General features: G+C 45.9%; 1 protein-coding gene across 7 annotated transcripts in view; it reads right to left on the reverse strand.

Moving 5' to 3' along the window:
- Positions 1-17,463, reverse strand: part of Usp32 (Ubiquitin specific protease 32) — a 99,990-nt gene that overhangs the window by 61,201 nt on the left and 21,326 nt on the right. For 4 of the 7 annotated variants that reach the window (XM_075684526.1, XM_075684521.1, XM_075684525.1 and 1 more), the window contains 6 exons: positions 16,435-16,544; positions 9,565-9,648; positions 2,428-2,511; positions 2,248-2,309; positions 1,495-1,600; positions 651-905 (listed from right to left, as the gene is read on the reverse strand). In XM_075684526.1, coding sequence (XP_075540641.1) covers positions 651-905; positions 1,495-1,600; positions 2,248-2,309; positions 2,428-2,511; positions 9,565-9,648; positions 16,435-16,544 — 701 coding nt within the window. The remainder of the gene's footprint in view (positions 1-650; positions 906-1,494; positions 1,601-2,247; positions 2,310-2,427; positions 2,512-9,564; positions 9,649-16,434; positions 16,545-17,463) is intronic. The other 3 variants (XM_075684524.1, XM_075684523.1, XM_075684527.1) reach the window with 3 other exon arrangements.

The raw sequence follows: 17,463 nt of genomic DNA on the forward strand, positions 1-17,463 counted from the left end.
GGTAAAAAACTTCTGTTCAGTAGCCAATCTCTAGAAGACCACGTGGGCAATGATCAGTTGACGTATTCTGTCAGTCTACAGCACAAAAGTTATGCCCATCATAAAATGGAAGACAACTTTCAGTTGGTTCTGTCAGAGCCATCAGCATCTAATAACAAACTGAATGGTCTTTCAGTGGCAAATTTCCAATGAAACCCATAATCAATCCAGCCAGCATCACATGAGCCCCGGTGCTGTGTCTGCTAAGCATAATCACACATTTACAAAATATCTAATCATTAAAAAAAATTTTACGAACCATTTGCCCTGTTTTACAAAAATTTGGAAAGTGGCACCCTTGTAGTATGACCATATGGTAAAACGGAAAGAGCTGAATTTGAGTCTTGCTTCAAGTGACTTTCTCCCATTATCGTTATTCACACATTTTCGGTGATGATTGCTCCTTATTGCATATTTATGAATTTATGCACGATTCGAGCACTCCTTGACATGTTTGACGGCCATATGTAAGGCCTCTAAGCACTGCCCCATTATCCTACATGCCAGCAACCAGTGTCCCAGTGTCCTAGCACATCATTGGTCCAATAACCAGGTGTGGCAGGGAGCCAGTGTCTTGGTGGCCACTGGGTTTTCCCAACACGGTGACACACCTGGAGAGCAGAGGACAACCGGGGGCACTTGGGTGAGCCTGGCACACTGGGGCAGTTGGCAGAGGGATCAAATGCAGTCACGGGGTCAAGCAGATGGTGGCTGTCAGTAGCGAGGCTAGTGACACTGGCCAGCACCACGCTCCCATCATCAGTCGCTGACCGGGCAACACTAGACTCCACCTTACGCTGCAGACGACTTGTCACCTTGACCCCGCTGACACCACAGGATGTAGTGCTACTCCCTGCTGCCTGCAACTGCCAATTTCGTGAGCTCCTTTACACATATTCACTCTACGCGCTGTGTACGTGAGGGTGTCAAGTTCAGTTTCAGAGTTGCAAGCGGGAGAGGAACTGAAATACATTGGCCGTGCTTTAAGGTATTTCTGATAGGATTGGTGCTGCTAAATTCAATGCAAGATGTGGAAGAAAAAAAGCACAGGAAGATGACCGGACCTCTATGCTTTACAGTCAGTTCACAGGCCGAAGAAACAGGGGGGCATTGAAAAACATGGCAGTCGAGCGCTCCTGATTACTTTTGACTACTTGGTGTTCAATGTGATAAACTGAAAGCATGGTACATGTGCGTCCTTGCTTAGCACCTCTACTGAAATAGAGACGACATGCCCAGAAATTGAACCCATGACCCCATGCTCACGAACTGAATTCTGTAGTCACTATAAGCCACCACAGAGAGTAAAAATTAAACATGAAATTTTTGGATAGTTGAGAAAAGTAAGCTCCTATAAACCGGATTTTCATTAGGTATTGATCTGGAATGCACCCATGGAAGATTTAGTCACGAATAAGAGCCAAAGGAAAGACACACAGATTCATAACAACTTACCTTGCAGTCAACGAAGTCATTCCACGACTTCCACCAATCCATTGAAATGAGGTAGAGCATTTGGCCAGGCTTTAGACCTCTTCGTTCTTCCCTTCTTAGCCAACTCCTGAAAATGCAAGAAATGGCATTACAGAAAACAGCAGGAAACAAACTTGAAACACAAAGGTACAGAAACAACAGTGTGTTTTTGTGCGCCACTGCTTCTAAATTTAAATTATTTTCACTTTCGCTGCATGCAGCATTAAGCCAGTAATGCAGGACTGTCTTTTATTCATAAAAAAGAAAGAGCAAGCAAGGCAACTGCACATCTGATGGTGTGCTTTTATAAAGACAAGAGCTCAACAAGTGACAATCTCTATGCAGGAAAAAGCAGCATACAACTACCTTTTGGTTAATAAGAAAAATACCCCAGCTATCATAATTTACATTTTGCCACCTGTAACAAGTTGCATGTGGTCAGCTTACTTGGGATGGAATGCTCAAGACCAAGTGCCCAAGACAATATTTCCCCTCAGGGCTGTGATAAAAGTTCTCAAAAATAAAAATGCAAGACATGAAGTGCTCCGCAGTGATCTGTTTCTGCGATCTGCAAAGCAGAGTTCTAACGGGAGAAAAAGAAGTCTGGTAACATGAACCTTGCCATGTCACAATCAACTAAATATGGTGTTTCTGATAATTGCCATGGGTCAGCCTATTTATGGTTATAGTATTCTGCAAGTCCAATCTGCAGCTCTGCCAGTAATTTGGATATACCTGATGATGTCGCCTTCTTCCTCCCTTGAAGATGGTCGCAGCCCGAACACAACATGGCACACCTGGGAGGTGACCGAAAGAACGCACACGCAGGTGATGAATGCAACTCTTCGATATCCTGTCAATGTGGTCGAACTGAAAACACATTTTTAAGACACAGAGCCATCTGACTGAACTCACTTGAAACATTAGGTTGAGCAGGCTGATAGTGAGGTTGTTGCCGACGGTCCATACGAGGTACTCGTCCAGGGTAATGAATCCGGTCTGTTGATGCCCACAAAGGTGCACATGCACACACAAGAAATCAGCATCTCACGCATAAAGTGAATTGATTAATGTTTATTGGCACAAGAGCCGAATATGACCAAAGGGCGCAAAGTGAACAAAAATTTTAAAGAGAGCTGCCTCTCATACCAACGAGGATTTTTAAACTACGATATACAAAAGTAGTTAAAATGTTGGGAAGCTTACTCACGAATTTCATGGCAGTGTTCCCATACTATGCAATAATATATCAAGTATGCTGCAAGGTAGGTCTTATGTATTTATTTATTTACTTTCCTATTCTTATTTTTTATTTGAAATATCCTCAGGGCCATATGGCATTAAAGTGGGTATTTGTTACAGGGTAGGTAGTGTAAAGCAAACAAACAAGTGCAGTGAGTTCTGGTAATATGATGATTCACCTGATTATACAATGTTATCTAATGCTTCGCAGAAAACTTTGTTATCGGTGATGGCTACGATATTTGAGGGAAGGTGGTTTTATTCCCAAGATGTACGGGGGATGAAAAACTGAAAGAAAGACTTCATGTGACATGAATCTGCCAATAGCCAGAGCAGAAGTCAATTGATGAAAAGTATTGGGATCCGTGAAGGCAGTCAAGAGCATCATCAATGCGTGGCAGGGGATAAACATCCTTTTTTGTTATCCTGTTGAGGTGACGGTAGTCAACGCAGAAGCGCCACGAGTTGTCTTTTTTCCTTACTAAGACAACCGGTGATGCCCACGGGCTACTGGAAGGTTCAATGATGTCCTTGTCCATCATCCTGTCTACTACTTTCTGTATGATGGCCCTTTATGTTGCGGAGACACGATATGGCCGCCTATGAGTGGGGCTGGCATCACCGGTGTTGATGCGATGCGTGACAACAGATGTCTGGCCAAGTGGACGGTCGTCCAAATCAAAGATGTCCCGAAAAGATGACAGGAGGTGACGAAGAGCTGTTGTTTGCTCGGAAGGAAGGTCAGGGGTGATCATCTTAGAAACATCGTCCGCAGGCGTCGAGTACGGAGGAGTGGGTGACAAAGGTCCGTTGGTACTGACGAAGGATTCGGAGGTCAAAGAAGAAATCTCAAATTCTTCCAAAGGAGTGATATGTGCTATGGCGATATTGTGTGGCAGCACATGCGACGAAAATCCAAAATTGAGGATGGGCATGCGAGCGCAGTTTTCGCGGATCCGGATTAAGGTGCTCGGTAGGGCAATATTGCGCGACAAAACCACGTCAGTAAGCGGCGACACGACGTACTCGCCATCAGGTACGGGAGGACAGGACGTCAGGAGGATATTTGTAGCCGCCTGTGGGGACAGCCTTGCAAACTCAGCAGAACATAAGCGGTGTGAAACACAAGTTGTTGCGTCGGCAGGAAGCGGCAGATCCAACTGTACAACACCTGCGGAGCAGTCAATTTGGGCAGAGTGTTTCGAAAGGAAGTCGAGGCCGAGAATTAGGTCGTGTGGACAGTGTTCAAGGACGATAAATAGAACAACGGCATAATGGCCTCCAATGGTCACACGTGCTGTGCACATTCCAAGGACAGGTGAAGTACTCCCATCGGCGACTCGCACAGTGCACGGTACGACGGGTGTCGGAACCTTTTTGAGCCTTCGGAGGAGAGCAGCCCTCATAACTGAAAGCTGCGCTCCTGTGTCAACGAGAGATCTAACAGGAACACCATCAACTTCAATGTCCAGTAGGTTTCCACATGTAGGCAGGGTCAATAGAGGATTTGTGGGCCAGGTCGGAGTTGCAGCTTCACCTCCGGAAGCTGCACCGCCTAGTTTCCCGAAGCGAAGTGACCAGTTGCAGAAGGGGATGAAGAGCAGTGAACGAGAGACGAACGGGACCTACGACCTTGCGGAGACGGGGAGCGGCTGGATCTTGGTGGAGCACTGTCGGCGTTGATGTTCCTAGTCGGCGCATAGGGCGAGAAAGTACGATTGTCTGGTACTTGGCGGTAGTGACTCGGAGACGACCACCGAGGAGGCGAAAACCAATGGTTGCGGCAATGACGGGTGATGTGTCCAATACCAGAACAATTAAAACAGATAGGTTTATCATCCGCTGTGCGCCAGTCAGCTTGGTTGCGACGAGGGGGCGGAAAGCTTTGCGTTTGGGAGCGAGCGGCTGGAGAAATCTGGTAGGTGTTTGTATGGCGGACCAAGCAGAGAGATGGAATGCCCAAACTTGCTATTTCCTCCCGAACGACCGCTTGTATAAGGAAGATAGCGGGCACGCTTTCCTGACAGTCAGAACGGACTGGAGCCGGAGCCATGGCCTCAAGCTCACGGCGAACGATGCGCGTGATTTCTTCCGGTCCTGTGGGCTGAACGAAGCGCGGCGGGTCTTCGCAAGATGTCGCGGCGGTATTGGGCAATCGGTCGAAAGTCTGAGCGACGCGGCGGCCCTTCGTTTGTTTGAAGTGCCGGCACTCCTTTATAATTGCATCCACAGTGGCACAATCCTTGCACATCAGGAGATTGAAGGCATCGTCTGCAATACCTTTCAATATGTAACCAATCTTGTCTGCCTCAGTCATGTCATCAGCCATGCGACAGAGGGCCAGCACATCCTGTATGTAGACGACATAGGATTCTGTGGACGTTTGAGCGCGACACGCAAGTTCTTTTTTTGCCGCCAGCTGACGACCGACAGGTCTGCCAAACAGGTCTCGAATTTTTCTTTGCAGACATCCCAGCTCGTTAGGTCAGCTTCGTGTCTGTCGTACCATTGTCTTGCAGTTCCTCTTAGGTAAAATATCACGTTTGCTATCATCATTGTTGGATCCCACCTGTTGTTGTCGCACACTCGTTTGTACATCGTAAACCAGTCCTCAACGTCGGCGTTGTCCGTGCCACAAAATGTCCCTGGGTCCCGCGGATGAGTGAGGATGACCGTTGGCACGGGCTGCTGAGGCGTTGTCACTTGTGTAGGTTGATTTGCCATTGTGGCGGCAGGTAGATGACGTCCGCTGCGAAGTTCAGTGATTGTACCCCGCACTTTCCACCAAATGGTGCAGGAAGAAAGCAGGCCCACGAGTGTAAAATAACGTATATTTACAACTGGCGTATATGGCGTTCAGGCAACTGCCAGACTTCGTCTTCGTCTAGTCCAATCCAACTTCTTCGTTCCCTTCACCGTAACAATATTTTTAGTATCAGGACTAAAGAGGCTAGTGCTTTTAAATAATTTACTTTTAATTCAGTCGCAGCCAGGTGGTGAATAATATGGTAAACTATTATTTTGTTAATTCCGTATACCTCAACAATCACAGGATGCACTGGTAAGTATTAGTGTTAATTTACCATAGGAAATTCAACATTGCCAGTTTTCAAAAACAGACTTGTGACTAAATCATTAAGAATGATCATGCATATGTTGGCGGAAACAGCATTTTCAGACGAATCTTAATGAAATAGTATTGTTAGTTGTTGGGTTTAGTATTTGCCAAAACTGTTCAAGATTTGTTTTTAGTATTTCAGGTAGTGTACTAGATAAGTAGTTGTCTTTAGCAGTTTTTATAGCTTCATATATAGATATATGAAGTGGATTTGTAAGTTGCACAGTGGGTGTTCGTAGGGAATAATTTCGGTAGAAGTACTTTTTTCGGCTGGATAAGTGTTTTAGATGACCGAAGTACCACGGCCGCAAGGCTGGTGGGAAGGTTTTATCAAGGTATGTTAGCTTGTCTTTTTTTTTTTTTTTCGTGCTAATCGCAATGGCCCACAAAGCCTACCTTTTACACAATGCTGTTTCACGACAAATAAATTTTACTGCTCTGTGATTTTCTCAAGCTCTTTTCAGTTTATTCATTTATTTATTTATTTATTTATTTACTTACGATACCTACAACGCCCGAACGGGCATTACTGTAAGGGGGAGTACAGAAAAGCTGGAATCAGATTCTGTACACACCGGGTCCGTTATAAAAGTATGTGGGGAAGCGCAACTCTTGCGCGTCCCCTGATATGTTTTTCCCACATAGCGCATCTCCTGTAATCCGGCTTCACTGCATGGCCTGGTGCCCGCGGCGGTCGGAGTGGTTGAGGTTGAGGTTGAGGCGCAGTACGAGAGATGGCGCGAGTGTTGCGCTGCTAATGCCGCCGACAGGCACCCCGGGGGTTACTTGGGCGCCGAAAGACAAGGCGATTGCTCCCTTGGGTTCAAGATCGTCAAGCTACGCGGACGTGCCGCGCGGGCGCCGATCCATGCTTCTGCGAGACCGCCTCGCGTGTCCTGCCTTCGAACGTGCCACCATTCACGTGACCGTACGCGCGAACGACCAGGCGTTGGGATCCAGCATGGGGCGAACATATTCGCTCGCTATCCGGTCACGGTGAGTCGGACTTCCTAGATTTGTCGCGCGCCCATCGGCATGTTTTGTGGATAGCAACTCAGCTAGCAGGCATTGATCTACGAAAGGTGCAATAAATGCCCTTGTGATTGTTTGCACTACTGTGTTGTCGTTCCTTTGTCCCAAGAGTATGGGTGTTAATGTACATTTTCTGGGAAAAATAGATTAATTGACTGGACCTATACAAATGGTTAAAATTCTTCAACACACTCCCCCCTGCATGACAAGTCTGCCACGCCTGGAAGACACCCTGAAAGTCCTCGACGAGAACATCTCCCAGGAACGCTCTAACATGCTTTTGGATGTTTTCCACGACCTTCCAATGCTTTCCTTTCAGTGCTCTCTTCAGTCAGGGAAACAAAATAAGAGTCGCACAGAGCCAAGTCAAGACTGTAAGAGGGATGGGGGACCCCCAGAGTGTTGCTCCAGGCCAGGAAGTTGGTAATGATGAAGAACGTGTGACTGGGGGCATTGTCATGGTGGAGCTTGACCGTGTATTTGATGACAACTCTCAGACGCGTGACCTGACATTTCAATCTCTTGAGCACCTCCAGGTAAGAGGCTGAGTTGACAGCTTCTCCCTGCAGTAAAAACTTAAAATGGACGATTCCTCAGGTGTCAAAGAAGACAATGAGCATCGTTTTGACGTGATACTTGCTCATTCGTGCTTTCTTGGGGCGGGGGGATGATTTTGTGTGCCACTCACTGCTCTACTTTTTCGATTCTGGGTCGTACTCGAACATCCAGCTTTCGTCTCTGGTTACGACAGAGTTAAGAAAGTCAGCTCATTCTGAATCAAATTCCACAATTCTTGACAGAGCAAAACTCGAAGTTCTTTCTGATCTTCTGTCAACACTTTCGGCACAAGCTTCGTGCAGACCAAGTGCATTTGCAGATCCTCTGTCCCTATCCCATGTACCACAAATGTGGACGTGTGAAGGGTGTCAGCAATTTTCTGGATGCTCAATCGACGGTCGGAATGCAAACCTTCACCCACACAATCCATATTTTCGTCAATTCTGGTCATTGCTGGGCATCCAGAACAGGGGTTCATCGGCAACCTATTCCCGGCCCTCCTTGAACGGCCTTGTGCTAGCTCCCGGACTGTGACCTTGAAATGCAGTCGTCCATGAAGGCCTCTTGAAGCATCTGGAATGTTTCGGTTGCATTCTTTTCAATCTTTACGAAAAGTATGTTAGTGTATCGCTGTTCAAGCGAACGCACCATTGCGGCGTGTTATCCGCTCACACTGCTCGGAGTAAACTGGAGACCGGCTGCTTTGGCAAGGCAGAACCCTCGCCACATTTTCCAACCGGTTTTCGCGCTGCCATGGATACTCGTGTCATAATAAAATCATGCGCATTACTTTCATAATGGACCCTGTACATACATAAAAAAAAAGTTATTGAGTTGTTATGAGCAGACATTTATATTCGACAATTGAAGGAAGGATATCACTAAGGTTATCACAACTGTTATTTTCAGACGTCTTTTTGTACGTCGCCATACTAGAGCACGCAGATGTGAACAAAGCCATGCCGGTTGTTTTATTTTTTGCTGGTGCAGTTGTATTACCGTTCGAGTCATGAGGAGTCGCAAGAGAAGCTTTTTATGCTCACGTCACGAATTCGGTGTGTTTTATGTGCTACAAATCTTGTTTTCAGGACCGTTGTAGCTGCAAAGCTTGGCCGCGCATTGACATACGGGGTGCAGCCCAGAACATAAACGCATGTGTTTCTGGTAGAATTAGACAACGGCAACCCTACTACGGGCTGTGGCCGGTGAAACACGGTCAAATACTTACTACACCCGCCCACGTAGATCTACTGTAGCATTTCTCTAGAGCTGCGACAAAGTGCTACAAACATGTCAGTTTTATCTTAAATACTCGTGTGTTCTCGTTGCGCTGGCTACAAGTGCACAACTCGTGCTTTGCCGCGCAGCGGAGCAGGGGTTGAAGCGAGACTGAAAACATGCATTTCTGGCGAAACAAGACATTGTGGCAACCACACACTGAGTTGATGTATGCGAAACCTGAACGAAAATTTCTGATGCTCGCCCACACACTATACATACTCGGGATTAACGCCACGCTGTTCACACTGCTGCAATACACTGTCCCAAGCTCTATTTTTCTAATAACGCATTGATTCTCTGTATAAAAACAAAAGAATGCACATAAGCAAAGAACTTTCATTTTTTTAACTATGTGGCTCCACAGAAATTACTGCCAATGAAATGTGCACTGCACACTTTTATCGGTGGTGTGACCAGCTTGCAAATTTGCAAGTTTACCCATTTTTTCTTCTGTGCCGCATCTTTGAGGAACAAGTGGAGGCTCACTTCACTTGCCACGTCTATGTTGGTGCACTGCGGCACGCAGCTCCTGTGATTGCTTTTGAATTTCATCTTGCTCAAACAATGCATAAGAACAGATAATCAAGCCTACTGGCCGCCACGAAGAAAGCAAGCAAATGCGCTACCGCCGCCCACGGGCAGATGCAATTACTCCGATACCGTTTGAAAAAATTCACTGGTGTCTGGGGGGTGGCGTCACAGTCTACGAAACTTGCAAATACACAACTGCCAAAAGGAAGCTGACAGAGAAACAGCGTTCAATGTGTAACCACATAAGCAAAGAAAAGTGGCTATAGTATTTTGGGCTGCAAAAAACAAACCTTGCCAGGGTCGTGCTTGTCAAATACTTCATCAATTAGTGGCTCCACATCTGGCTTTGCAGGAGTCATCTGCATCTGGAACAGCTAAAAACAATCAGGCACATGATGCTGCAGTACTCTGCATAGGAAAAAGCACTTAGAAAAACGAAACCTTTTATCTATATGACAGAAACATGACAGAAACATTAATAACTTACTCTGAGAAACCTTAGCTGAAAATGGCAAAGGTGTAATTGAATGTTATTATTAGAAATCCTACTTCTGTGAAGTAAGATGCAAAAGGGGCTCATGACTATGTAACAACTTGTTCTTTCCACCTGAAGATGGAATCGTGCTAACGACCAAATATACAGTAAAACCCTATCAATATGAGAATCCAGATAATTTACTCATGGAATGGTACCCATTGACCATATGGAGATGTATGGTTTCGAGACTGATTAAAATGACACCAATTTGGTGTTTAATTATTTCGACAGTGTGATGCACAGTGCATAGCACACATGGTGTTTCAGCAGTGGGGTACGGGAGCGACCCTTCAGAGACCCAAGACGCACGCTGTCATTTCCTTACTGCAGATAGAAACGGAAGACTGCACCGAATTATGCTGGTGGGCCATGCCGGTATATGATGCCTACAATTCTATGAGAGCGAAACATGATGCTCACTTCGTGCCACCTTCAGCAAGGAATGACAGCACATTTGGCTTATCCCCTATAAAAAGCATGCCGTAAGGCACTGCGCCTCACAAAATATGAAAAAGACAGGTGCAGATGTTTATCGCAGCAGGGTTAGCGGCGACAGCTGTGAAAACGGCATGCAACAATTTGGGAGGAGATTTTTTGGGATCAGAATAGGAAACCGAGTGTGCACCAGCATTTTCACATGAGACAGGCAGGCAAGTTCTTTCTAGTTTTTTTTAGTTTTCTTGTTTTTCTGCATCTGTTTCCATTGACTGCCGGCACGTTCGTTCATCGATGCACAATGTCATTTTCCCCGATTGTATCACTCCCTTCCCCCTTCACTTCTGCCTTTCCCCTTATATAAGGTATCAGACTTCTATCAATAAAATTCAGTTGACAGTCAGTGCTTGTGTCTCGTCCTTGTTACTTTGTGGATGCATGTGTTCGCGCTGTTACAATTTTTATGTCAAGTATGCACCAACTCGTCCAGAAAGAAGTTTTAATGAGGCAAGTATTGTCAGGAGGCTGCTGCAGTGGGTACCTATTGTTCACAATTGCATGTGCCTCGCACCTTGTCTCATTTATGAGATCTGGCAACGGAAAACATATATGATCACAGCTTGGCAATGCGCTGAACTTAGGTGCCAAAAGATTGTGTTTTCCGGAACCGTATTGGGAATTGTGAACCGTATCGTGAGTCAATTGTGAATGTTGCTGATGGGAAATCGTACTTAACAGGATCATATCAACGAGGTTCTACTGCGTTCTGGCAGGCAACATTGTAATGTTAAAATACCACAACAATGCAGACACAATCCACAGCAATCCAATATTAAGTGTACTGCAATGCAGAATCGTGGAATACGAAAGCGGCTTAAGGGAGGACACAAGAAGTGGCTTCTAGTTCGCGCTGGATCCAAAGATATGCACGCTAATGGATAATGCAACACTTACAGCCCTTATACTGTTAGCTGCTTTGGAAAGTCCCCATGCCCCAAGTTCATTCATCCCACACAATCATCTGGGGAGTATTCTGTAAGAGTCCACCTAGTGGACTGTCCATTTCGGCCGCTGCTGATTGGCTAGGGCCGCTCGTCTCCTCCTCTCTCGCACAGTTGCATCCAATCAGCAGCGGCCAAAATGGACAGTCCACTAGGTGGGCTGTTAGAGAATAGCCCCCCTGGAATGACTCAAGTCATCTGTGGTACTAGAGGCTTAGTCGGGTGCCACCTTTAGTCTACTGCATCACTACAATCATGTATGGTCAACCAAATAAATAAAAACCACTATTCATGTCTTTACCCGGACATGGTCGAACAATGAACATTGAGCTCTGCAGCAGACAGTGCAGATGATACTATTGACAATTGACTCATGTTGCTATCAATAACCCGAGACCTATACCAAATGTTCTCTAGGTAGGTTTCCTTTGGATATTTGATAATTCACTCACATGACAGTTTGACGAATCTTAACAATCCTGTGAAATACAAATTACCCAGCTTTTGTGTATTGTTGTTTTCAAACTAGGGGTGCGCAATGATTTGAAAATATTGAATACAGGTCAAATATTATATATTTTTTCAATATGATATGATTCAATTCACATTTGTTTCCATTTAACTTGTAAATGTCTGCCGATCTTGTGCTTCTCGTTATGCTCGCTTCATTGTGGAAGTTAGCACACAAGGTAAGCCAGCCGCCAAACAAATAAGCACCGCAGGAAACCTCTTGGTTGCAAGAGGTCCGGATTTACGAAATACAAGAGCGCAACTAAACATAAAAGCCCGCATATAATATGAGTTGTTTTTCCTATTAATAGCATTCTAAATTTTTGCCTTGTACTATATGCGGATCCAAACAAAAATTTCAGTCAGAAATTTGGGCTAGAAGTTTTAGTTTCGTCCCTGCTGCATGGCTGTGGCTTGGCTTCCTTATTGCTGCGTGGCTACAGCATCATTTCTTTATTGTTGAGTGCGCACTTTGGCAGCTCACTTGGAAACCACGCTTTGCAAAGTGCATCTTTTTTATTCCACATTGAAGGACCAAGATGTGTGGACTACGAAAACTGTACTCGGCTGCTTCACACAGAGTGACGTCAGGGCCTCTCCCGAATTTCCTTCCTCCGCGAGTCAGCCCGTCCAAAAACCATGCGGTGACCGTAATCACAGTGATGATAGTGAGAGCATTTCGTCACGAATGGCCACTTAGTGGCGGCCTCTCGAACTGGCGTGCGGCTTCTTGCAGCCAGTTCTATAGCCAAGCCCGGCCAAAACTCATCAAAAGCCAAAATGGCGGTTGGAGCGCGTTGCCTACTTTAGCCCAGGCGGGTTCGGGGTGCTAAGTTGCGACGTATCCTGCGGGAACGTTTTCACAGCTACTACGTAACAGTGGGGTTCCTTATACATTGGATCCTATGGAAGCTATGCCGGGAAAACGCAGCAGTGAGGAACGTAACAGCGGGGTTTTACTGTATCTATAAATGTAGTTGTTATATTTTTAGAGCTGTTAAATCAGCACAAAAAGAAAAATGAAAATAAATATAATTTTCTTGCATTATATAAGTCTGCCTCACTGAGAATTGATTGTACCATGCCAGAGCTGCGTAGCCAGGTGCGCAAACGTGAGGCAGCCCGGTGATAATAGAGGGGAGCTGTACACCAGGCTCACGCCACATTTCAACAAGTACGAGCCGTGCTGCACTGTCTGCATATACATGGGTGCACAAACCCGAGTTTACGCAAGTCCGCAAGCGTACGTGTGGTCTGGGCTTTAGAGGAATGAAACGAATGTGAGCGAGTGTACGAAGAAGTCCAATCAACTGCAATAACAATGCTTTTTCAGGGAGCATATTTGTGATGGGCGATGCTCAGTCTACTACAGCGACACCAATCGATGCGGCCTCACTATGAAATGTGCCAGCTGCACAACTCATGCCAATCTGGCCCCTGTTGAGCCCCAAAGCAGCCATGTGCATTCCTTGGGTGCTTCCCCACGAGGCAACCCCTTCATCAGCACCTGCCTAGACGGTGACAGGGCCCAACACAACTGTGACGTGCAAACAAAGAAGGCCACTTCGAGGTGAAAACAACCGCCACTCTGTGTGGAAGCCATAATGAACATGAAGGCCAATCTCATCACCCTGACAAGCTGACCGTCATGTATACCACGGAACAAACGTCGACGACTTTCATGGAAGGAGCATGCACCTGTTTACAGATTGCCTCATGCTTGCTTCGAAATTAGGACATCAGAGGCACAGTCCAGTAATGTGGTACGACCATAGGCAGAGTTCTGTGAACAGTAAAACCACTTTGATTGGCCGTAACAGGGTCACTGAATTCCCTTGTGTAGGGAACTAGGATAAGGAACTAAAAGCGGACACATTTGGGGCAGAGGTGTGCTGACACGTGTGCTCAGACATGTAACGAGCTCACACATATAAAGGTCTCATACATCAAGCATGCTCTCCTATCTGGAGCCAGTTGTGTAATATGCAAGATGAACCTGTTTCTCGTTACCTTCAACCTCCTGACTTCATCTCAGCAACAAGCAACTCTCGGCGATAGATACGAACGACGCCATGGTTCCTCTTAGCCAGCTCAGTATGACGCCCCAGTATAGCACTGGCCAGCTACCATGTTTTAGGCGCCTCAGAGGCATTGGTAAGCGACACTCAGTGTTGCCCGAGTATGAACCATGCACACCAGAACCGGATCCCAACACTCCTTACTACAGCGTAATGTGCTCCTGTTATATAACATTTTAGCATAGTGCGATAGGTGATCCGTTACCGCGACATGTGCCCTAGAGGGACCGAGGACATGTACAGCGCATGAGGACAATGGGCAATCCGTCATGGGCATTACCGCAAAAAATAAATGACTAGCACTATGATCGAAGACGTTATTCTAAACATACAAGTAGGAATGCATTACACATCCTTAGTTGGGATTGTAATTACAGCATACCTTGCTTATAGCGTAAATTGCCATGGTTACGAGTGTTTTCACTATAAATGGTACCTTACTTAAACCAAAACAACATTTTTCAAAGGCTGCACACGCGCAAGACAATTAAACCAAGCAGCTGCTTTTCTTTTCTTCAACATACTTAGCCTACACATTTGTGAGCGATACAGTATGTGACCTTTACAAAGCGACCTGTCTAACAAAGAATTTTGGAGGTCCTGAGCCTTCGTTATGAAGGAGTTTAAGTGCACACTGTTTCTGTGGACATGCAAATCTGCAACTCAAATACATGATGGTAACAAACAAGAGTAAATGACAAATAAACTGCCATCACTGCAATGTTCACAATGAATCAACCATGAAAAACACAGGAATATTTTGGAAAAAGAAAAGTTAGGCATGTAAAAGGTTAAAGCTGCTTGGAAATAGACAAATTGTGCATGCACTTAGCAACAGAGAAAAAGAAAACGTTCTGGTGATGCCACTGACTGCATCAGCCTTGGCAAACAGTACAAGTGAAGAATGACTGAGAGCTTCCAAAGCACTCTATGGAACTTTTAGGTTCGTAAGTATGAAACCTGAGAAGATTATAAACTCATATACAGTACTCAGCAGCTGTGACAGCATTTTAATACCCACGATTCCACTGACATTTGTACTCTGATTACAGCATGTAGCGTAGGATTAATCACACAGCAGTGGTGCATCGACTAGCTTCAAACAAAGCCCTGCTTGCCTATGTACTGTAGACACAGGCCAAAGGAGCCGCAATGCTAAATTTGGGTCCCGTGCCCGTCACATAGCTTGTAATATAGTCTAATCTCGTTCATTCGAACTTCCGGTTCATGCGAACTGACGGTGTGGTCCAATCAAATTTATGTGTATTCCAATGGACAAAAAAATGCGATAATTCGAACGTGCAAGCATTTGCGACGGTTTATTCGAACATACCGTGCTACAACAATGTTCTCACGAGCGCGCCAAATCCCGCAGCGCCGCCTCCGACCAGCATTTCTCTCACCCCGCCATAGAAATAAAACTCAATGCCGCACGTGAAGAAAACAAAAATGTGCCGGAAATTTCACCCTCTCGCAAGTGGCATGGCCACTGTTTCTGCGTAGCACCATAATACGACAGCCACAAACGCACACCACAGGAGGGATTGGCCCTGGCCAATTTTTCGTGGCTCGCTACGGTGGCAAGGGAGCCGCAAGCGGAGGAGATCAATGAGAACGGCCCCTACAGCGATGCACATGCAGGAAAATGGTGTCATGCAGACCTGCCCGACCGCTCTATTCGTACTCGTGTCTGGTTCAGCCGGATCCCTTGTTTCGCACTATCGTCTGCTAGTGTCGGCTCTCGTTCGCGCTTATTTTGGTTGGCTCAGTTCGGACTTGTTTGCACTCGTTTTTTTACAATGATTAGTCTGAACTGAGACGTCCCGATGGAAAGGGTGTTGGATACATTGCACCACATCCAATTCTGTACGACAAGACAGACCCTGAACACAAGAATGCGAAAGTGACACCCAGTACTTCATTCTCCTTGTCTTTTGAACGCGGCAACGGCACAACAGAAGGGAGGCCACCAACACGATTATGATCAGTGGCAACGACTTCGTCCTCATGATAAGACATGATTCGTGCTAAAAATGCAGGACGAAGAATGTAAACACAGCGCTGATCTGTCAGCAGACGAAGGAAAATGCACATGCGCACTCAAAGGGAAGCAGCAGTGGAGGACCAGTCTGGCCTTGGCAACTACACTGCTTCAGTGAAAAGTAATTAGTGCCGCCCATCAATATGGCGGAAAAGCAAATCCGCTTCCCTCTCGCCCTTCCTCGCAATTACGCTCGCCTCGCCCTCCTTCTAAGCTCCCTCACCTTCGGTGGTCTCAGCGTGCGCCCGCCTCCGTGCCAGCGCCGCCAGCCCCACTGGCCCGGCGCCAGCTTAGCCTGCTCCCTGAAGTTTCATTTTCTGCCATTATCAGAAAGTGAGCATTTAGTGGTCCCCGCTCACTGTGTGCTTGCGCACTGCAATATTTCATGACTCACATCATTCATGCACCATGCTATGGTGCGCAAATACTTCAAGAACAAGTCCTTTTTTTTCAAACTGCTTTTATTTCTAATAAATTTTCAGGCCCCTTCGAGTTCAAGTTATCCATATTCGACTGTAATAGCTATGAACTGCAATGACGGAAAACCGAGTGCTCACCTCATCATTTCTTTCCTCCTGGTGTAGCACCATCAGCAGATTTAGCATGTTGCCCACTTCTTCCCGTGACAGCATGCCATCCATGTCCTGGTCAAACACCTTGAAGCAGACTGCAAAGCATGAGAAATGCAATGTTTAGCTCCCCTGCACAACAATAATTGCGCAACACAGAGCCATTCCTCATGGACATGGTACCTCCAGCAGTTCCAGTGGGAACTGGTAGCACAGGCATGTCATTGACTATGCTCCTTCCCTGTATTAACTTTTTTTTTTCTATGAAGTGAAAATATACTGAAACACCGAGTTCACTTCTGTTCACACAGAATGACCCTGTGAGCTGTGCCCCAGTCAGCAGAAAAACTTCACGAGTGAAAGTGAGTGGCATGATTATATGACATAAGGACTCTGATATGGGAGAGGAGAGGCCAGGGCAGGAATGGCCCCTGATAGGCACTGGTTGAAGCAATGGAAAAGGCCATCTGTCGTGGGGAGGGCATCTGGTGTGGGGAGAGCAACTTTCCTCGTCATACCATTGTATCGCAACATTTCATTTGCTTCTTATCTTTGCTATCACTACACCCTCTTAAAAAATTCTTGTCACACAATGCCAGAGACTTAATTTCTTCCAGGGCATAACCAAAATATTCAAATAAGCCTGGTGAGAGGCCATTTAACAATATGCTCACAGTTCTCACCTCAATTAGCCAGCAAGCTACCATCATGCCACTACCACTTGCTACCACTGCTCAAGCTGTGCAACATCAGAAACTGAGAAGTCAGTCACACCATTTCACCTTTCACTAAAAGACATTTCTATAGCCTACTAACACTAACGTCCTATGAGCCACTGAATATGCACTTTTGACAATTAAGCTATGCATCAAAGTCAAACAGAAGAAAGGGAGTTATCCGAGGGGCCGGATTTTTATTCGTCATATCATACAAAGCCAACAAACATTGACACCAAGGACAACACAGGAGAAATTACTTAATGTTTGTACTGCACGAAAAAGGCCAGATCAAAAAAAG

This window comes from Dermacentor variabilis, chromosome 3, assembly GCF_050947875.1.
Source record: "Dermacentor variabilis isolate Ectoservices chromosome 3, ASM5094787v1, whole genome shotgun sequence".
NCBI classification, from domain to species: domain Eukaryota; kingdom Metazoa; phylum Arthropoda; class Arachnida; order Ixodida; family Ixodidae; genus Dermacentor; species Dermacentor variabilis.